The sequence below is a fragment of the Melospiza georgiana genome, chromosome 22 (assembly GCF_028018845.1).
Source record: "Melospiza georgiana isolate bMelGeo1 chromosome 22, bMelGeo1.pri, whole genome shotgun sequence".
NCBI lineage: Eukaryota > Metazoa > Chordata > Aves > Passeriformes > Passerellidae > Melospiza > Melospiza georgiana.
In genome coordinates this window covers 9,468,142-9,490,460 of record NC_080451.1, presented here as the reverse complement: position 1 = coordinate 9,490,460, position 22,319 = coordinate 9,468,142, and the positions used below count along the sequence as shown (strand labels likewise).

Below are 22,319 nucleotides of genomic sequence, written 5' to 3'. Positions count from 1 at the left end.
TTGGAAATATGAGAATATAATGGGAAATATTGATATATAATGGGAAATAATGATATAAAATGGGAAATAACGGGATATAATGGGAATAATGAGAATTTAGAAGCAGAGGGAGTGCTGTAACACCTTCCACCTGCACCTCAGCACATCAGGAATTCACATTTAAGTGAATTAAAAATAGAAAATGTTTTTAATATTTTAAATTATTTCAATTATTAAAATTCACTCTGAGCGAATTAAAAGTATAAAATAAATTAAATGCACAGCTGCAGCTCACAGAGATCACCCTCATCACAGACACCTGGGTGTGGCCATGAGAAATGCAGGCACAGAAACTCTAAAATATTCCCAAAAAAATCAATTTTTCTGTCACAGGAAGAGCTGGCGTGGAAAATTCTTTACAAAGAGCAAAAAGCTCCTTGTTTACACAAGGGAAAAGAAGATTTAAAAGGTTTTTGGTTTGTTTAATCTACATAAAACAAAGGCTAAAAAGATGGCAAAGAAAAATACACAAAGGGACAAAGCCCAGCAGAGCAGGGGTTAAAATCCCAATCCCAAATCCTCCCAGGGTCAAAGAAAAACAATTTAGAAAATCCCAAAATGCTGGGATTTTTTAAAAATCATTTAAAATGATGGGATTTATGTGAGAGCAGAGCAACCTAAAGCAGAAATATGACACAAAACACACTTTTGGTATTTTTTGTAGTTATAGTTTCAAAAATCTCAGTGTATTTGGCAGAAAACAAATTAAAAAAAAAAAAAACCACAGAGCTCCACAGTCCACAGCTTTTATAAAAGTGACAAGAGTACAAAAGAAAACAAAATACCACAGACATATCACATACACAAGGATGAAAAAATTGGCATTTTTCTCCCTCAGATCTTTGGGGAATCTGCCCCAAGATTCCACTGAGGTGTGGAAATGTGATTTTACAGGAATTCCAATTGTAATTTCCTGATAACCGTTATTTTTACCACTATACATCCATGCTCCAACCTTCCAGAATAGTGGAAATTATTAAAATCCACTCATTTTAATTTAATTTTTGTTCCCAAAAAGTCCATGTGAATGTTTTTGTAGCTACATGTGTGCTTTTTTTTTTTTTTTTTTGTCAAAACTGACTGTTCAAAAGGAAAATGAACTTTTAATCTTTGATCTACCACAGAAAACAAATTTCCTTTTAAAAAAAAGGAAACTTAAAAGCAGCAGAAATCAAGATTTGCCTCAGTTTATGGTTAATATTCCTCCCATCTGTCACAGATGCCTCTGAGATTTCTTTATATAATCAGAAATTAGATATTTTACACACAGGTCAGACTCATAACCCTGAGTTTCTAAAAGGCAGCCTTTTGTTGCACTCTTAGAAATAATATTTTAAAAAATCAGTTTCTTTCCTCATGCATAACAAAATGAAATTAAAACAACAAAATTGTTTTTTTACAGAAATACAGAGATTTGCCACCACAATTTTCAGTGGTTTTTAACCTCTAAGCAACTACAAATATTGAATTCAACACTCCATTTACACAGGCTATGTGTGTGAATATTTGCATTTCAGTTTTGTCAATAATGCAACATTTCCACATTAAATTTTTATATTTTAAACCACTACAAATCCTGGATTTGTAGGCAGCAGCTGGAGCTCACCACAGCTCACTTCCCACACTTTGCTTCACTAAAGTTGTTTATTTTTGGGAGAGAAAAGGGTGGGAATCCCAATTTACACCGGGTATGTGTGTGAATATTTGCATTTCCATTTTGTCAATAAATGAACAGAATGCAATATTTCCATATTACATTTTTATATTTTAATCCACTACAGATCCTGGATTTGTAGCCTGCAACAGGAGCTCACCACAGCTCGTTTCCCACAGTTTGCCTCAATAAAGTTGGTTTATTTTTGGGAGAAAAGGGTGGGATTTCCAAACCCTTTTGGAATTATGGAAGCCCCTGAGTGGGAGGGGACCCACAAGGACCATCCAGTCCAACTCCTGCCCTGCAGAAAAATCAAAATCCACCCCAAAATCCCTTCTGGTGCTGTCACGATGCTCCTGGAGCTCTGGCAGGGTTTGGGGGCCCTCAGGGCTCGGGGTGGGACAATTCCCTCCTTGGACTCTTCCATCTCTGCACCACAGCTCAGGAAATGCAGAGAACATCCAGAAACTTCCACGAGGCACCAACTGCATCCCTCTGCCAGCAGAACTCAGTGGTGGGGCCCCATTTTCACATTGTTTGGATGGGGAAGGACAATTAAAGCAATTGTTTTAATTGTTTTCCCACAGGACACCAAAGTTCTTCCACAGCACAGGCCTGGGTGTGATTTGGTGTGAGACACAACAATTTGGAGTCAAGGAGAGACAACAAAGGCCAAGTTTGCCACGTTCCAGGTCCTCTCTTTGGGGCATCAGGTTCCCAAGGTTTTTCTGGATCCTTCCCAGCTCCTTCTTGCTTCAAATCCTGGGTGAGACCAGCCAGGAACTCAGAGGAATCAGAGGAACAACCACAACCAGGAGGAATTCAGGAACTCAGAGGAACAACCACAACCAGGAGGAATTCAGGAACTCAGAGGAACAACCACATCCAGGAGATTTCAGGAACTCAAAGAACCAGAGAACAGCCACATCCAGGAGGGTTTCAGGAACTCAGAGGAACCTGAGGAACAGCCACATCCAGGAGGATTTGAGGAACTCAAGAGAGGGCGATCTGAGGAACTCAGAACAACCCCATCCAGAAGGATTTGAGGAACTCAGAGAAACTTGAGGAACAGCCACATCCAAGAGGATTTGAAGAACTCGGAGAGGAGGATTTGAGGAACTCAGATGAACCTAAGGAACAACCCCATCCAGGAGGATTTCAGGAACTCAAAGGAACATCCACATCCGGAGGATTTCACGAACAGCCACATCCAGGAGGATTTCAGGAACTCAAAGAACCAGAGGAACAGCCACATCCAGGAGGATTTCAGGAACTCAGAGGAACTTGAGGAACAGCCACAACCAGGAGGATTTGAGGAACTCAGAGGAACCAGAGGAACAGCCCCACCCAGGAGGATCTCCATGGAGCCACACTCAGCTGTTTATGATTAACCCATTAATCGTAGGGTTCCAGCTCCTTGGGGACGAGGGGCTCGGTGTCCTCGGCAGGCCCTGAGGGCTGTGGGGCCATGGCCAGGCTCTGCAGGGTCTCCTGCTGGTGCTGCTTGGCCTTGTTGTAGAGCAGGACGCCCACGGTGACCAGGACGGTGCCCACGGCTGACAGGCTGGTGATCTTGTTCCCAAAGACAATGATGCTGAGCCAGATGGACAGCGCGTGCTTGACAGTGCTGGCAACGCTGCGGGGACAGCGGGGACATCAGGGGACAGCAGGGGATGTGAGGGGACACTGGGGATGAGGGGGGCCATCAGGGGACAGCAGGGGATGTGAGGGGACACTGGGGATGAGGGGGGCCATGAGGGGACAGCAGGGGATGTGAGGGGACATCAGGGGACATTGGGGATGTGAGGGGACAGCAGGGGACATTGGGGACATGGGGGCACAGCATGAGGGGACATTGGGGATGTGAGGGGACAGCAGGGACATGAGGGGACGTGAGGGAACATTGGGGATGTGAGGGGGCATTGAGGATGTGAAGGGGCATTGGGACGTGAGGGCACAGCAGGGGACATTGGGGATGTGAAAGGACATGAAGGGACACTGGGGAATTGAGGGGACATTATGGATGTGAGGGGACATTGGAGACCTGAGGGGAAATGAGGGGACATTGGGGATGTGAGGGCACAGCAGGGGACATTGGGGATGTGAAGGGACGTGAGGGGACATTGGTGATGTGAGGGGACATCAGGGATGTGAGGAGGATGTGAGGGGACAGCAGCTCTGCCACATCCTGGCTTTGATGTCAGCCTTGCCCCTAAACACCATCAAATTCCACTCCCAACCCCAACATCCCATGACTTCCCTCGTTCATTTCTTTGCAAAAACCTTAATTTTCCATTTTTTTTAGCACCACCTGAAATTCCACTTCCATCCCCATCCATCCTGGAATTCCCCTCATTTATCTCTTCACAAAACACCTGTTAAGAATTCCTTGTTTTTTTAAACATCACCTCAGATTTTTCCAACCCCAACCATTCTGTGATTCTCCTCATTGTTTTCTTTGCAAAAACCTTAATTTTCCACTATTTTAGCACCATCTCAGATTCTACTTCCAGCCCCAAGTATTCTGTGATTTACCTCATGAATTTCTTTGCAAAACAGCTTTAGTTATCCTTTTTTTAAAACACCACCTGAAAATCCACTTCCTCAAAATGAATATAAAATAATGTTCCTGACCAAAAAATTATAAAATAACATTCCTGACCAAAAAATTATAAAATGGTGTTGCTGGCCAAGAAAGAAATTATAAAAAAACATTGCTGAAAAGGAATATAAAACAGTGTTCCTGACAAAAAGATAGAAAATAATGTTTCCTGATCAAAAAATACAAACCAGTGCTCCTGATCAAAGAAAATTAAATAATATTTCTGATTAAAAAATAGAAAATAAAGCTGAATTTTACCTGAAAGTGACAGGGGAGATTTTGCCCATCAGGGCATAGGCTGTGACACTCTGCAGGTGGAACAGGACTCCATCAATCAGGAGCAGAATTACAATGTCCTGGTTGTAGCTGAAGCTTCTCCCACTTTTCCCAATCACAGGCACATCCTAAAATGTCAAAAAAAAACCAACCAAAAAAAAAAAAGTAGAGTGTTCAGTTCATGAGAAAAATCTAAAAATTATTTTCACCCAACTGTTGGAAGCAGAGAGTTTTATATTTAAATTTTAGCCCAAAAACATACAAGACATTCAGATCCTGAAATTAATTTTAAAAAATCCCTAAATTAAGTAAAATAATGAATTCAAATTACCATGAAAAAGATCCAAGCTGGAATGAGCATAACCACAGCAGCAGCACTTGTGTAGAACTGAAGCTCTGGGGCTCTACAAAGGGAAAAAAAAATAAAATTAAAAAAATTAAAATAATATTTTTATATAAATATTTACATTTTATTTATATTTCTATTTTTAAATATTTATTTCTGGGAGTTCTGAAGCTTGCAGTGGGAGCTCAGGGAGTTTTCTTACCCTGATAAAATAATAAAGATGATCAGATTTACACCTTGGTGCAATAAAATGATAAATATTCAATTTATTTATTCATCCCTAATAAAACCAAATCTGAAATATTTTGAATACTTACGAAAATCTGTATTTATCTCCACTGAGCAGTTTTTTGGAAAAGACGTTTTGCAAACTAGAGAAGAAAAAGAAAAAAAAATTAAATATTAACAAAAAAAAATTTAAACATAAAAAATATTTAAATGTAAATTTTAAAATTAAAACATTTAGAAAATTTTTTAACAATTAAAAAAATTAAACCCCACCATTTAGCTGTATTTTAATTAGGACAAATCAATCAATTCATCAATCCTCAAGTGGATAAATGTTTCTACAATAAATGTTTCTCAGGTGGATAAATGTTTCAACAAAAAGGAGTTTGGGCTGATGAAATTTTATTATTTAACCTCAATATGCTGTTAGATATAAGAGAATAAGTAAGAATAATTTATATTTTTAATAATAAGATGAATTGATTTAAAATGCATTTTCAATACCAACATTTGAATGCACTGTACACAATGAGCCGTGTTAACCAATTTCCTTTCCTCTCCTAATTAAATTAATTGTGTTCCCCCACCGCAGAGCTGCCAGTGCTCACCAGTCCATGATGTTGGTGGACAGGGCTGCAGAGAAGCCCAGGATGTTGAAGCTGATTTCGGTGGCTGTGCACAGAGCCAGGCCCCCCATCACAGGGATCAGGGACAGATTCACCAGCAACCCTGCAGGAAAAAGGGACAGAATCATTATTTGTTATTTTTGTATTGGAGAGAATTTGAAATCCCCAACAGCAAGTAAAAAGGACCACACTGAACTTCAGTTTTTTAAAGCCACAATAATTTCTTGACAGAAAAATAACAACAATCCCCTTCCACCAAACCCTTTAAATACTATAAATTCATTGTAGATTCTTCCAGATTCATTTATTATATTTTATATTATATATTTTATATATGTTATAGATTATATATTACATATTATATATATAATATATATTACATATTTATATATATTATATATTACATATTATGTATATTATATATAACACATTGTATCTATTATATATATTATGTATAATATCTATTATAAATATAATAAAATAGTATAATAAAATATAGTATAAGATTATATGATATAATGATATAACATGATATAATATATAATGTATAATGTATAATATATACAATATATAAAATATGCAATATATATAGTATGTAGTATATATAATATAACATGTACTATGTAGTATATAATATATAGTATGTAGTAAATAATATATATGTAATATATAATATATAATATATAATATATAATATATAATATATAATATATAATATATAATATATAATATATAACAAATATATATAATGTTATATATAATATAATTTATTTATATAGAATACATAATGAACAATGAATATCAAATAATGAATATTGGATAATAAATATTGAATAATGGATATTTATATTCTCTATTATATTATTATGTCATATTTATCATATTTTATTAATTTTAGTGGTCAGATTTCCACCACAGCCAATTAAGAAGAGATTAATTAATCTCATTTCAGGCCTCACCAGTGTATTCCCCCAGAATCATGCGGGACATGATGACAGTGAAAATGGGAGCTGAGCTTTTCACAGTCTCTGCAAATGACACTGCCACATTCTTCAGGCTCACCAGCCCCAGCACCACTGTTGCAAATCTGCAGAAGGAGAAAAATCACAATAAATTAATTTTTAAAATGAATTAATTCATTACTGCACCAGAAGAAATTAAAATAATGCTTCAGGAGCTACTCTTAGGCACTCAGCATAAAAAGAATTGCACTGAAATTTCTCCTGCACCTGTAAGGTCAGATCTTTCAATGTGGCTTAAACATTATTTATTTAAAGCAAATAAAGGCACTCTTGGGCAATGTGGAATGTCTTTGGCTGCAGAGTGCATTTCCAGAAAACAAATTTACTTTTTAACTCACTCCAAGGTTCAAGTGAGCATTTTTTAAGTCAAAGTTTTCAACAGGTTCAGTTAAAAAAGTGAAAATCTTCTATAAAACAGAAAATCACCAAGGAAACTTTATTTGCAGTTATCCATCTTTAGTGTAAATTAGATATGCTCATAATTACCACTGTTTAAACTCTGAAATTAATTGAATTTATCACTTATTTGATTTTCTTTATCAGTTTTGCAGGGCAGAGGAAACAAAACGAGGCATTTTTATTCCCTCCTCCACCACAAACTAACACAACCCCAGCACCCAGCAAATATTTACTTTTCAAAAGATAAATTTTAATAGCCTGGATGACTTTTGAGGCAAAAGGCTGATAAATATTAATGCACTAAACAAACATCAGCCTCAACAGAGAGCAGGGAGAAAGTAAATGGAAATAGAAGTGAGAACTGAAAAAATGGGCCCAAAAATTGAAATCTGGGTAAAGAACAGCAAATAAAAATAAAATTATTCTGGGACATTTCACAAGAACAGAATTTTGGCTTGGAAAAGCAGAAATATTAGCAAAGATAGAGCAGGAAATGTTTTTTATTTACCTCATTAATCCAACAAAGAGCATGATCATGATGAAATTTGGGGGGTAGGAGATTCTGGTCTTGTGCTGGTACAGACAGCAGGGGACAAACATCTTGATGCAGCCAATGAAGGTGGTGGAAAGCATCTGAACAGCACCTGAAAAAGGATCAGAGAGGGGAAATCGAGTCAGGTCACGAGCTGGAACACAACAAATCAACTGTCATGGGAAAATCTCTTACACAAACCTCTCTGTGGTGGTTTTGGCAGTGTGTGCTTTATATATTCTCACTAAAGCCCTTTATTTCTATAAAGCAAATGTTTATAAACCTGGTTCACAGATAAAGTGCCCTTTGTTTGCCTCTTAAGAAGAAAAAAAAGAACTAAAATGGGCATTGCTAAGAGAGATAACCAAAGGTAACTCTTGCACCGCACAGTTCAGGAGAGTATCAACAATTTACTCAAAATTTGACTTTTGTTAAATCCTCCAGCACAGAAAACTAAAAAAAATTACTTTTTATTTTTCCTCTTAAAGCTCCTCTACGAGGAAAATTTCATCTTTCAGCAAGTGGAGGAAAGGAGAGTGGCAGAAACCACTTCAAAGGCCAAAATCCCAAGATCCCTCCCCACACCTTCCAAACCAAACATTTGTCACTTCAATTGAACCATTCTCTCCCTCAGCTTTATCTGGAATTATCAGTCATAGGATGATAGGACTTTAAAGGCCAAAATCCCAAGTTCCCAGCCCCAAATCCCTCCCCACACCTTCCAAACCAAACATTTTCCACTTCAATTGAAGCATTCTCTCCCTCAGCTTTATCTGGAATGATCAATCCCAGGATGATGGAACATCCTGAGCTGGAAGGGATCACCCAGCCCAACTCATCCCTGCACAGACACCCCAAAAACCCCTCCCTGCTCCTGCCAGCATTATCCAAACACTCTGGGAGTTTTTTGGGGGCTCCCATTCCATTAAACAAACCAATTTCCCCCAGAATTCAGGAAGAGCAGGGTACCAAGCATGCTGGGCTCTCCCTCCAGCAAGGACAGGATGTATTTGTTCAGGAACAGAGTGCAGAAGCTGAAGAAAAACCACAGAGTGAGGTAGATGAGGGCGTGGGAGCTCCAGATGCCCAGGTCGGACTCGATGACCGTGGTCTCTGTGATTGTGATTTTCAGCACATTCTCCTCTGGCAGGCTGTCACTGCGAGCAATCACAAATTTCTCACTCCTGTTAGCAAAGAGGGAGCCCAGCTGGAACAGGGATTTTCCTTTTGGCTTCTCCTCCAGCTGGGGAGGGCTCGGGGCCTCCGGGGTCAGGGCGCTCGTCATGGCGAGGTGGAGAAACAAATATTTCCTAAATATTTCCAAAATATTCTCTGTCCTTCACAAGCGAGGCTGAGAAAGCACTCGTTGAAATAAAAATGTCGTGTGGTCAATGCTTCATCTCCCAGGGGCCTGCAAAACTGGGTTTGGTCCTTCAAAGAACATCTTGGAGGAATAGAAACTCCAAAGGATTCTTCATGTGGGCTGCTCCATGTTTTCTGCCTAAAGGGGGGAAAAAGGGAAAGAAAAAGTGTGATGTTTTATATCCCTAATGCAGCAAAGACAGCACATTTCACCTACACTTTATGAAAGATAAAGAGAGTTCTGTAATCCCTCAGGCTGGATTTTGAACTCCTGATGTCTTCATGCCAAGATTAAGCAACAAGAACTAATCTTAGGGAGGTTTTTTATTCTAAAATAACACCCACCCACCCACCAGACTTGGTGGTTTTATGTCCTTTTCCCTCTGGAGCACCTCAACACAGCCTTTCCAATTATAACTAACTCCTCTTCCAGATTCCACAGTGTCTTTGATCTCAGTCTGCCTTTAAACACTCCCCAGGAAAACCTTCCCAACCCAGCAAATCCAGGCAGGAACCTCTGCCTTTCAGACTAATTAACCTGTAATCAACCTGAGCAAAGACAGCAATAATCAAGGGCTGTAACCCCAGTAATCCCAGAGCTACCCTGGTACATGTATCCAGGTGAAAAAAGTAGGGAAATATGTCCAAGAGCTTTCCAGAGTGGTTATCTATTTAATTACATGGGAATAATGCAATATTCCTCATTTTACCACACCTTCCAATCCAATATTAGCACTTGCAACTCATTCTTAATGCCTTTTTAACAGATTTGGCAGCAAAAGGCATTAAATTATGTGCAAGCAGAGCATTTTCCTTTTATAAATTACACAAAACGTGGCAAGTTACAGAAGCAGAGCAGAGGGAACAACAAAACCACCCTGTGAAAGAAAGAGAAATGCAAGAGTTCTAACAAAGCTACTGCACCTGCCCTGATCTTGCAAACAGTTCAATCTTTTTTAAGATTTTATTTTTAAGTTTTTAAACTTTTATTTTTAATGTTATTAATGTATTAATTATTATATATAAATTATAAATTAATTTTATTTTTAATGTTTAAATGTTCAATGTGGCATCTCAAATAAACAACAAAGAGACACTGAGGAGTTCAATATCTGGTGTCAGTCTCAGTATCCTACACAGCAGCTGCTTGAAAAGTGAAATTTTCCATTCCTCACATTCTCTGGTTGCTACAGCCATGCACTGATGATTTCCATCTCCCTGCCCTTATCTCTTCCCATTTTTCCAGGAATTCATGCCAGCAGCACACTGAGGAATGGGACCCTCTGAAATGATCCCATTAAACCACAAACCTGTGCTGACCCAGTCTAACACAAAACTCTGAAAAAAGAGACACGTTCTCCAAGAGAATTTGCTCAGAAAAACGGATTCTTGACTCCTCCTCCTTTTCCAGGTCATTAAAAAAAATACCCCTCTAATTCAAAACAGTTAATTATCACAGTTTTTTTTCTGTTTATACAAGTTAATTAAAACCACGGCCAATTAAGCACAACCAAAACCCCGCCCTCAGCAGCGCTGTGATATCAGCTTTGATATCAGCTTTGATATCACTGATTCCACACACGGCACGGAGCAGAACAGCAAACAACAACAAAATTACCCCCCTAAATTACTGACCTGCTGGCTTTAATCAACTGGAAAGTCTAAATGGGCTGAAAGAGTTCTCCATCTGGAACTAATTCAGTCTTCCTCCCTCAAGGCCAACCAGCAGCTGATGTTTACCAACAGATGAAAACGTGGCAGCGCTTGGCACTTGTTTCTCTTGGATTACTCACAAAGAACCGGCAGTGTGAGCGCCTCTCACCCTCCTTGTATCTTCTCCAACCCTTAACTACACTCCTAGTAACAATTATGGCGGAAAAAATATCCACGGAGAACTTTGGAAAGTCGGCTTTTCACAAATAGAAACTAAAGCTCAATGCGTTGCAAGGGCTGGAGAAGCTGAGGCTGCTGTGACAGTGAAAAACCAAAGGGTTGTGTCCATGACCCTTCATCCGTTATGCTAAAGGTCACTCAAACACTGCTCCAAACACAGCAAGAGCACAAAATCCAGCACCCTGAGCAAGCCTCGCTCATTAACACCGCTCACTGACGGCAGGAGAGCATCCCAGATGTTACAAACACTGCAAATAGAACAGAAGAGGCTGAAAGGCTGAAACAGCTCAGCCCTCTGTGCCATCCCAGCTGTGATTCTGCTCACCCACTGCCAGAGCCTTCCCTGCGCATTCCCGACCGCGCTCCATCCCCATCCCCATCCCCATCCCCGGTGCCCGCAGCTCCCGGAGCATCCCCCGCACATTCCCAACCTCTCTCCATTCCCATTCCTATCCCCGTTCTCATTCCCGGTGCCCGCAGCTCCCCTCACACCGCAGCGGCTTCGGAGCCCTCCCGGGATCACCGAGACCCTTCCGAGCCATCCTCCGGGCCCGGGGGCTGCCAGCACCGCCATCCCCCTGCCGGGCCCGGCTCGGATCCTCCTCCGCCGCTCTCATCCCTCCCTCCATCCCTCCCTGCATCCCCGGAGCCCTCAGCGCATCCCGGCCGGCACCTGCGCTCCGCGCTCGCTGCTGCCGCAGCCCCGGCGCTTCCACGGCTCCGGTAGCACCGGGCTGGGCAGCACCGAACAACGGCAGCACCAAGCTCTGGTAGCACCAAGCTCTGGTAGCACCGGGCTGGGCAGCAGCGGGCAGCGGCCGCCCATCCCGTGCCGTGCCCGGAGCCCCGTGCTGCAGAGCCGGTCCGGCCGCGCATCGCCGGGCCCCGGGCTCGCCCCTTTGTCCCCGCGGCGGCGGGGAGGCCATTTTACCCAAAGCACGAGGAGACCGAGCCGAGCCGCGGGGGTTACGGGGCACTCGCTGCCGGGTACAGCCGCGCACAGCGCCTCGCCGCGGGCCGCCCCTCCATCGAGCCGGGCGGGCTGCCCAGCGCCGACGGGACCCCCGGGGCGGAGGGGCGGGAGCGCGGCGGCCCCGCCGCCCGGGAGGAGCCCGGCAGCGCTTCCCGCCCGTGCCGGGGAAGTGACGCGGGGCGGGCCGGCCCCGGAAGCGCCGCCGGGACCCCTCCGCAGCCATGTAGGGCCCGCGGCCGCCGCCATGGACGGCAGGTACGGGCGGGCCGGGCCGCACCACGCGCGGCGCGGGGGCGCCTCCCCGCGCTCCCCTGGAGGCGCCCGTGCTGGGGATGGGGGGTCGCGGGCCGTTCCCCCCCGCGGTGGGGGTGGTACGGCCCCTGACGGCCCCGCTCTCTCTCCCACAGCGGCGCCGCGGCTGCGGCGGGGCCGAGCGTGCCCAACCTCACCCCGCGGCACCGGCAGCTCATCCCCACGCCCTGCGGCCCCGTGAGTACATCGCCGCTGCTGCCGGCGGCTTGCCGCTGTCCGCCGCGCTTCTCTGCCCCGGGGGGTGTGGAAAAATATGGCTTAAATCCGCTTGCGAAGTCAGGTCAGCTCGCCGAGGCGTGGCACAGCTCTGCTGACAGCACCGTGGAGTGTCCTGAGCTGGAAGGGACCCTCAGGATCACTGATCACCCCCAAATCCCACCCTGGGCACCCCTGGCAGCCTCTGTGCCTATTCCTGGGCAGTGCCCAGCACCCTCTGGGGGATGAACCTTTCCCAAAATCCAACCTGAACCCCCCTGGCCCAGCTCAGGGGTTCCCTGGGGGTGTCCCTGTCCCAGAGCAGGGATCTGAGCTGTCCCTGCAGCCCCTCAGGTCCCCCTCAGTCTCCTCTGGCTGAACAAACCGAGAGTTAAATCCCTGCCAGGATTTGCTCCACCTGAAATATTTTAATAAAAGAAGAGAAGGACTTTGCCTTCCTGGGAACACTGACCCTGTGTTTACAGTTTTCTAAAAGTGAAAGCGTGGGAAATGTTATTTCTGACAGGTGTGTATGTGGGCAGTGTCCATGCCGTGGGTTATAACACCATGGCCTGTGAGGCACAAAGCCAAGCTGTGGGTATAACTTTATTTCATAATTAATCTCAGCCTAGATAGTCCTGGTTTATACCCAGGACTATCTAGGCTGAGATTATTTTTGAAATAAAGTTACACTTCCCCCTTCCTCAGCAGTTTGGGAGTTTCAGTTCAATAGTGGAGTTTCTCTTCCCAGAGGAAACCCTGCACTGTCTCATTTACCCCTCTCACCTCAGTGTAATTTTTAGGAACAACAATGAATTTATTTTACGTGATGTGTTAAAGAATGTTCTCCCTTTACAGATAAAACCATGCTCAGAGCTCTCATTCCCTGTGAAGATCTACTTCTGTGTCACTATTTTGTCCCTGCTGAGTGTCATAGGGCTGACCATCGAGACCCTGGTGCGCCAGGCTGAGGAGGATTTCACCATTTCCTTCATTCAGCTGGTTGGAGCTGGTAAGAAACCCGGCTTGGGTGGAGGAAATAATGAAAATAATTAAAATAATAATTAAAGTAATAATAATGAAAATTAAAATAATGAAAATAATAATAGTGAAAAAGAAAATAATGAAAATAATATTGAAAATAATAAGAAGAATCTTTCATTTAGTTCAAATGAACAGCTAGACATAATGTTCAGTGTGGTATTCATAGAATGACCCAGCTGGTGAGTTTTCCTGCAATAGGTGAACATCCAGTATCTCTTATATAAGAAACCTGAGTTGCTGCTTAATTACAACAACATCATTATCCTTATTATTGTTGTTATTACTATATTTATAATGACACTTTGGATAATACACTGCCATTTTCATAGTGGTGCTTCACAAACAATTTAAAAATCAATAATTAAAATGAGATAAAATCAAAATTAAAACAATTAAAATTAAATACGTGAAATAAAATTAAATATTAATTTTATTTAATTTTATTACATGTATTTATAATATTTATATATTTATAAATACTTATATATATACGCATGCATGTATATATTGTATATAAATATATACACAATATATACACATTGTATAAATATATCTACCATATATATTGTATATATATTTATATAGACACATGTATTTATTATACATGAAATATATGTGTCTATATAAACATATATACATATTTATATATATATTTATATCTACACATGTATTTCATATATAATAAATTAAATAGAATTAAAATAAAATAAAATATAATAATAATAATAATAATAATAATAATAATAATAATAATAATAATAATAATAATAATAATAATAATAATAATAATAATAAACTAATAATAGCTAATTATTAATTGCCTGTGTGCTGAACAGAGCAGGGAGTGTTTACTTACCTGGCTCAAGCTCCTTGGTAAGAACCAAGGCCGGGGAGCCTCGGGGCCCCTCTGAGCCCTGACTGTGGGTACAGAACTGGGATTTTGCCCCTGTTTGAGCTGGCACTGCTGTTCCCTCTCTCTGCAGTGTTCTGTGTGTACTATGTGAGCAGGGGCATCCTGCAGGAGAACCGCCAGGAGCTCGTGGTGTTCGTGCTCTCCATCCTGCTGCTGATGCTGCGCTCCATCATCAACTTCACCCTGCTCCCTGCAGGCCAGAAACCTCAGCTGCTGGTCAGTGCCTGCCCCTAAAGCAGCTCTGCCTTCCCCCAGAAACCTCAGCTGCTGGTCAGTGCCTGCCCCTAAAGCAGCTCTGCCTTCCCCCAGAAACCTCAGCCCCTGGTCAGTGCCTGCTCCTAAAGCAGCTCTGCCTTCCCCCACTGCCTGGGGCTGAAAATGCAGAAAATGCAGAAAATGCAGCGTGGGGAAGGCAGCATGCTAACACAGATAATTTTAAATATATATATATATGTATATGTATATGTATATGTATATGTACTTTTATATATTTATATGTAAAAATCAAATATTATATATAAATTAATATATCTTGAAAATCAATTATTATATATTTTTAAGTATTTTTAAAATTTATTATATATTTGAATACACATGCCTATATATTTTTATTACATATACTATTATATTACTATTTTATTGCATATACTATTAATACTATATATAACAGTATATATTAATACTATATATACTATTAGTATATATACTAATAGTATATATTAATACTATATATAATAGTATATATAGTATATATAATAGTATATATAGTATACTATATATATACTGTTTTCTATATGATAATTATTATATTTATCATATATATGTATTATATTCATATATGATGATAAATATATTATATTCATGTAATACGATATGTGATATTTTCATATATTTGTTTTATTATATTTTTATATATTTGTTATATTATTGTTTATTTGTATATTTGTTTTATTATATATATGATATGTTCTTTTATATTTATAGGGTTGTGTTTATTTATTGTATATTTTTATTTATTATTATTTCTATTATATCTCATATATAATAGATAGAAATATATACTGTATATAATAGAAATATATATAGGTAGAAATATATAGCTGGATCTAATAGAAATATATATTATATATTTGAATTTATTTGGTATTTTTGTATTTAAATTTTTGTATTTTAAATACAAAATTAGGTGGGTTTTTTAATTTGTTTTTTGTATTTTTGCATTTCTTATGTCTTAATGTATTTTTGTTACTGATAACAGAATCAGGCTGAGTTATCCCTACTGCACAACAAAACGTGCACAGCCACAACTGCAAATCTTCTCTGAGCTGGTCTCTGAGTTTCCTTATGGCAGCACCCAAAAATAACAGAAATATCAAAGAATTACACAAAATTTCTGTAGAATTTATCCTTCCCTTCACCTACCCTGCTTCAGCTTTATCACTGTGGAATGTCTGGCTGAAATAAATAAATGTAACCTAGGCTAGGCATTACCCAGTGCTCTTAAATGTGATTTATGACATTTCTGGGAGCCTGCAAGGAAAGTGATGCCACTCCAGGTTATCTTGTTTGCATTTCATAGCAGTAAAATTCATTAAAAACAGTAAAATTCATTAAAGGATTGATTTCTAGCCCTTCCTAAGGTTTCTAGTTCAATTCCAACTTGCTGTGCTTCCAGGAAGTGCTTTCTTTTTATCACATATTTCTCCAAAAGCTGTGAAGTCATCCAAAAATTACTGTTCAGGAGTGGCAGCCAAGCCAGGGAGAGGGAGCAAAGCAGCTTTGCCAATTCAGTTTATTTATAATTCAGTTTATTTATCATTCAGGTTATTTCTCATCCATTTAAACTCACTTTACCTGCAGCAGGCTGGGTTGGTCAGGCCAATAAGGAAAATATATCAAAGAAATGCAGGCTCCTTTTAAGATGCACAGCCAAGTCAGTTTAAATATTAAACAAGAACTTCAAAGGAAAGCCTGCTATAAATGTGAAAAGTAATTTTGGGGTTTTTTTACTGCTCTAACTGTAACTTGGATTACTGTAACTCTGCTTCCTGAGCCAGAATAATTTCTATTATCAATATTTTCTATCAGTGTAACCTATTGTGCTTATGGGGCAGGGAGGAGTGATGAACCTGACTCCATGTTCTCAGAGGGCTCATTTATTATTTTATGATATTATAATATATTAAACTATACTAAAGAAAACAGAAAGGATACTTACTGAATGATAAAAAGATAATAATGAAAACTCCTGACTCTGGAGTCCAGACACAGCCTGACCCTGACTGAGCCAAAGAGTGAAAACAACTCCCAGCAGAGCCCAATAAAACAATCACCTGTGGGTAAACAATCCCCAAACACATTCCAAAGGGGCACACACAGGAGAAGCAAATGAGATAAGAATTTGTTTTCCCTTTTTTCTGAAGCTTCTCAGGAAAAAATTCCTGGGTGAAGGGATTTTCCCAGAAAACATGAATGTGACAGTGACCCTGAGGGACATTTTACCACTTGAGCCGTCCTTAAAGCAGGAATTTTCTTGCTAAAACTGTGCTTTTAAAACACATCACTTTTGGGTTTGGGAGGAACCTGGTGCTGATCAGACACATCAAATGCTGGTGTTTCTGCCCTCAGGCCCGTTTTGTGCTGATCCTGCTGGTGGGGTCCTTCGATGTCATCTGTGCCCTGCTCCTGATGCAGAGCCAGTCCATGATGGCATTCAGGGTGGGGGGAGCCCTGGAGAGCCTCCAGGCCCAGTACTTCATGCTCAACCTCTGCTTCTCCATGCTCACCTTTGATCTGCAGGCACAGGTACAGAAATTCCCTTCTTTCCTTCTTCCTGATGATACCTTGGGCTGGCTGAGCTGAATTATTCCTTTCCAAAATCAACCCTCTCTCTTACCTTTATTACATTGTGGTGGTGTTCACAGAGGATGAGGGAAGAGATGAGGATCTGACTCCATGTTTCAGAAGGCTTGATTTATTATTTTATGATAAATATTATATTAAAACTACACTAAAAGAATAGAAGAAAGGGTTTCATCAGAAGGCTAGCTAAGAATAAAATAAGAAAGAATTATAAAGTTTTGTGGCTCAGACTCTGTCTCTCAGCTGACTCTGATTGGCCATTAATTAGAAATAACTAACATAGGCTAATCAAAGATTTACTTGTTGCATTCCACAGCAGCAGATAATTATTGTTTACATTTTGTTCTTGAGGGCTTTCAGCTTCTCAGGAATAAAAATCTTAAGGAAAGGATTTTTCAGAAAATATCATGGCTACATTATATTAATAATGGTTGTAGCTCCATATGTTTGTTATAGCTTAGCTAAAATCCATCCAAATGAATCAAAATAGATTTCATTGTTGTCCTGCACAAAAGGAGCTGATTTTGGGGAGGTTTATCCAATAAACAATTGCATCCAGGAGCTCCAACACCCCTGAAGTGAGCAAGGCTGTTCCTGCCCATCTCAGCCTCCAGGCTCCAGCATTGAGGAAATGATTCTGGAGTGGGAGAGGGGAACTTGACCAGCAGGGCAGTGAGACAGAAAATGAAATTACAGCAGGGGGAAGTGAGCCCAAGAGCTGTTACTCTGTAAGCACCCCTCACCCTCATTTCCTGCAGCTTTACTTTGCTCTGTCTGCTGTGTTATACAGGGAATGACCTCTGTCCCTGCCTGAGGAATAATTCAGCTTTCAGACCCAGGGGGTTTGTGGCAGATATTTTTTTTCCCAAGAGTGATTCCCTGCAATGTTTCCTCCCCCAGCTGTGCCTGTGCATCCTCCTGATCAGCCTGCACGAGGTCACCCTGCTGCACAACATCATCTCAGCCACAGGCGTGGTCTGGGGCTGCCTCAAGGTCACCGTGGGCATCACTGCAGTGAGTGGCACCTGCAGGGGACACACTGGTGTGGCACTGCCCAGGGAAGGGAGAAGCAGAGCAGCAGCAATATTGAAGCCAGGCGTTGTTTAAATCTGTGTCTGAGCTGAGCACAGGGAGTGAAGCAGTCACCTCATCATTGGGCCATTCTGAGGGATGTTTTTCGTCTCAGTCCTTGATCACTTCAGTGAAATCTGGAGGATCACACTGGCTTCAATATTTCTGCCTCTCTGCCAAGGCTGGGTGAAACTGGGAGCAGTTCTCAGGCCTTAAATCCTTAGGAACCCACACCAAAAAGATGAGGGGTCCTTTGTTGGGGCATCTCCTTCAAAGCTCAGGGACAATTTCCAGGTTAACCTGGAAGATTTGTGAACTTGAAATGGGATTTTGAACCTTCTCTGAAGTCCTTAGCCTCTCTTCCAAGAGTGATTGCAGAATGAGGGCCAAAGTACATCAGATAAGTGAGGTTTTTATTACCAGGAAGGAGTTGAGGGGTTTTTGGGGGTGGATGTTGGTTTAGGCTCCTGGGCTGTTTGCTTTAGTCATTCACACAAATTCCTGACAGCTGAAATACAGCTCCCTGTGTGTTTTGATGGCTTTCTTGCTAAAATTGTGCTTTTAAAACACATCAGTTTTGGGTTTGGGGGGAACCTGGGGGGATCAGATGCATCAAACCCAATCCTGACACTGGCACAGTCACTGCTCCCACCCCCAGAGGCTCAGCTGCTTTTCCTTCCTTTGCTCAGACCTGCCCTCCCAGCCCAGGGCTGCTGCAGTCCCTTTACTCCTTCCCAAGCCCCTGGGGGAATTGTGAAATGAAATTCCCCTGGCACTTCAATCCTCTTGCTTCTCCCACATTTCCCTCCTCACTGACTGCACTTCTGTGTGGCAAAAAGAAAAGTGGAGAAAAAGCCTCAGGGAGCTTTCAGTCTGTTACCTGTGAAAACAGCTGCTAGAGAAAATCTGAGTGTGCCCAGAGAGAAAGGTCAGGGAAAACAGCCCGAAATTCCTGCTAAAAAACTCAGAGGGAGAAGGGAAGTGGAGAGCAATGCTAAAATTCAGAACTCAGCTTAGCCAGCACTTGGAATGCAATGAAAAATCAACTATTTGTAGATTTTTTTAGAATAAATAGCACCTTAAAAAAGCTGTATCTCACCTTATTTTGCAGATTTTAAAAGAGCTGAAGCCCCTGGTGTGGGTGTTCCTGATCCAGAATGTGCCTGAGGTGGTTTATCTCACCTACCTGCTCTACACGGTAAGGGCAGCAGGGCTGGGGGTCTCACCTCATCCTCCTCAGGGCCAGGGTGTTGCTTTGCCCTTCCTGCAGCTCCTGCTGGATTTCAGGAGAGCAGAGCCCATCCTGCCTCTCCAGGATCAGCTCTGCAGCACAGGGATGAAGTCAGGTTGCTCCTGAACTGATCAGAGGGAGGTTCTGGGAGTCCCTGCAAAGAATGATGAGGGAAAAATGAAACAAATTCTTGTTCAAAATACAAAACTCCTCAAAAATACCTCCCCTCCTTCACACAAGCCTCAAGTGGTGCCAGAGAATTTGACCAGGGCTCAGTTGTTGTATTTTAAAGAATTTCTTAGGTAGCACCCACAGCTAAGGATTCTGCTGTAGCCAAAACAAGGCAGTGCAAGCCCAACAAAGTCCAGTTTGGGGCAGGTTCTTGGCTCTGTAACACTGATAAAACCTTTATCAATGAGCACCTCCCACCAGATGTGAGAGAGGAGAGCCAGGGGCAGCCAGGCTGGGCAGGGCTGGAATGCTGAGAGTGCCAGTGCTGCGAGTCCTTCCCACCCAAACACCCAGGGATCATCAGCCCCCCACAGCCTCATTTATCACATGCAGCTCCCCATTAGTGCAGGCTGTTTGAGCTGGCACAGCCCAGCAGGACTGTACACCATGAAATCAGAAAACTCAGCTGGTTCCAAAGTCACCTGTTGGGTTTCTATTTTGTCTTTTCCCCCAGTTCCTACCTGGTGACTCCTCTCAGAAATGCAGCTGCACGTTGTGGCTCCGAGGTTTTGTGGTGATGGTTTGGTGTCTCCCTTTTCCTGCAGGTGATCAGGGAGTGGGGCAAAGGCAATTCTTACACCCTGGAAGCTGCTTTCATCACTGGCTCCTGCATTTCTGTCACAATCAAATCTGTTCTGCTCTGGGCTCTGCTCCACGTCTACCGCAGCTTCGGGCAGGGGCTGAGGGAGAGAAGTGAGTACCCAAAAACGCCCTGGGGAGGTGGAGCTGTTCTGTCCCAGTCACAGGGAAATCCTGAACAGATCCCAAATCAAGCAGCCCCAGAGTGACCAGGCTGCCAAAGCTCAGAAGTTGGGTGGGACAGATTTGGCTTTTCCCTGGCAAAGCTGATGCCAACCTGAGCAAGAACTGCTGCTGTCTAAAGAATCCCACCTGTGTGGGCAAATCTCTGCTCGCACTATTTCTGTCACACACAGTAAAGCCACTGATGTGGCACAGCCCAAAGCTCCTGTCCCCAGGGTCTCTCAGTGCTGCTGACTGAGCTCCCTCTCTTCCCACAGTGTTTTCCTCCTATGGAAGGATCGACTCCTGAGCCCTCCCTGTGCAGCTCCCACAGAGTGAAGCCACCCCAGAGCTCCTGCCCTGCCCTGTGCCAGGATGGAGCAGGGACAGGAAGGTGTCACTTGTGTCTTGGAGCAGTGCAGGTGGGACAGAGCTTAAAGCAAAACCTGTTTGGGAAATTCCCAGCTGGGACCAAGCACCTTTCACTGCTTTTCCTGCTGCTCTGGAAGCACAGGGGGTCACACACACGGGGTCACCCCTGCATGTGAGCTGCTCCTTTCAGTGCTTTCTGCCTGGGCAGACACAAACATCATGAAGGAAATTTGCACTCCCACCCTCTGTACCTGAATTCAGAAGGGGATTGTGCTGCCCAGCTTGGATCTCCTGCAGAGCAGCTCAGCCCTGATGGTTTGGTGACAGTGGTGTCCCCTTTCTAAGGCTTTTTTTCATCCTCTGGCTTCAGAATATTTCCATTATTTTTTGTTAACCCCAGCTACCCATGGAAAATGCTCCCTGTAAGCTCAGCCCTCCTCAGTGTAACCAAGGTGCCATTTCACACCAGGGGGACTGTTACAATTAAGCCTTTAATATTGTAATTTAAAAGTTTGGTATTTTATTGACTGGAACCTTTAACTACTGGCTATTTTGTAATAAAGCATAAGCACAGTTTGTGTTTGGATAATTATTTCATATGGAACAGCACCAATTCAATGGGAAATCCCTTCCAAAACTCAATAGGGAAGAGGTTGGGACTGGAATTCCTGGGTGCTGTGGACATTGGCACTACACTTCTCTTCAGACACTGCAAAAAGCAATTAAAATTAAAAATTTACCACAGCTTATTAGGGAGGTTTACAAGGATTCTATAAAACTGCTGTAATTTTTTTCTCCTCATCCTGACCATCTAAATCACAACCTGTATTACAAATATGTATTTTTCTCATCTTGCTCTCCTAAACCTGACTCAAATTCCTTTACCTGCAGCCCCAGGGAGGCATTTAGAGGTTAATGTGTGACAGAGCAGCAGCTGCCTCTGACTTCACCCCACAAGTGGCAGCAGGGATTGGTGCTGGAAGAATTAAACATTTAAACATCCCAACAAAACCTTTGCAGTCCTTCCCTCAGCCCAGCCCAGTGGGAAACCCTTTCCAAGGTTCCTGGTAAAACAAAAACTTCACTTCAAACCAGCTCCTTTACCTGCAAAAGGAATCTCCTTGTCAAACAAAAACTCCATTTGAAGGCAGCTCCACACATCCCTCTCAGCTGCTGGAATGAGTTACACATTAATTATGAAATCAAAAAATTCATTAATCTCAATTCCATGGGAGAAATGCCCAGAACTTCATCAGAAGTGATGAAATGTACCTGAGGAATTTAAACCTCATTTGCAAGTGTGCTAATACAAGTGTGCCACAGGCATTTCAACCCCATTTTTAACCCTGAACTTCCTGGATATAAGTTATCAGATTATTTGACCAGCTTATCTGA

General features: G+C 42.1%; 2 protein-coding genes across 2 annotated transcripts; one reads left to right on the top strand and one right to left on the bottom strand.

Annotated features, from left to right (window-relative positions):
- Window positions 1-685: 685 nt before the first annotated feature.
- On the bottom strand, window positions 686-12,015 carry SLC35E2B (solute carrier family 35 member E2B). Its single transcript, XM_058039474.1, has 9 exons — window positions 11,911-12,015; window positions 8,694-9,225; window positions 7,701-7,836; window positions 6,731-6,858; window positions 5,754-5,874; window positions 5,235-5,288; window positions 4,903-4,975; window positions 4,554-4,699; window positions 686-3,329 (listed from the first exon to the last, which is right to left on the bottom strand). Exons 2-9 carry the CDS (start codon window positions 9,007-9,009, stop codon window positions 3,089-3,091), a joined length of 1,215 nt encoding a protein of 404 aa, XP_057895457.1. The 5' UTR covers window positions 9,010-9,225; window positions 11,911-12,015; the 3' UTR covers window positions 686-3,088.
- Window positions 12,016-12,149: 134 nt separating this feature from the next.
- Window positions 12,150-21,497, top strand: LOC131092568 (uncharacterized). Its single transcript, XM_058039334.1, has 9 exons — window positions 12,150-12,207; window positions 12,360-12,441; window positions 13,318-13,471; window positions 14,487-14,632; window positions 17,045-17,221; window positions 18,179-18,292; window positions 19,461-19,547; window positions 20,357-20,504; window positions 20,831-21,497. Exons 1-9 carry the CDS (start codon window positions 12,197-12,199, stop codon window positions 20,860-20,862), a joined length of 951 nt encoding a protein of 316 aa, XP_057895317.1. The 5' UTR covers window positions 12,150-12,196; the 3' UTR covers window positions 20,863-21,497.
- Window positions 21,498-22,319: the final 822 nt, after the last annotated feature.

Coding starts and splice junctions, on each gene's coding strand:
- SLC35E2B (XM_058039474.1), bottom strand. CDS start 9,009: ATGACGAGCGCCCTGACCCCGGAGGCCCCGAGCCCTCCCCAGCTGGAG. Junction 5,289..5,753: donor TCCACCAACATCATGGACTG/GTGAGCACTGGC, acceptor TTTCTTCTCTAG/TTTGCAAAACGTCTTTTCCA. Junction 4,976..5,234: donor GGAGATAAATACAGATTTTC/GTAAGTATTCAA, acceptor TTCCCTTTGTAG/AGCCCCAGAGCTTCAGTTCT.
- LOC131092568 (XM_058039334.1), top strand. Junction 12,442..13,317: donor TCCCCACGCCCTGCGGCCCC/GTGAGTACATCG, acceptor CTCCCTTTACAG/ATAAAACCATGCTCAGAGCT. Junction 20,505..20,830: donor GCAGGGGCTGAGGGAGAGAA/GTGAGTACCCAA, acceptor CTCTTCCCACAG/TGTTTTCCTCCTATGGAAGG.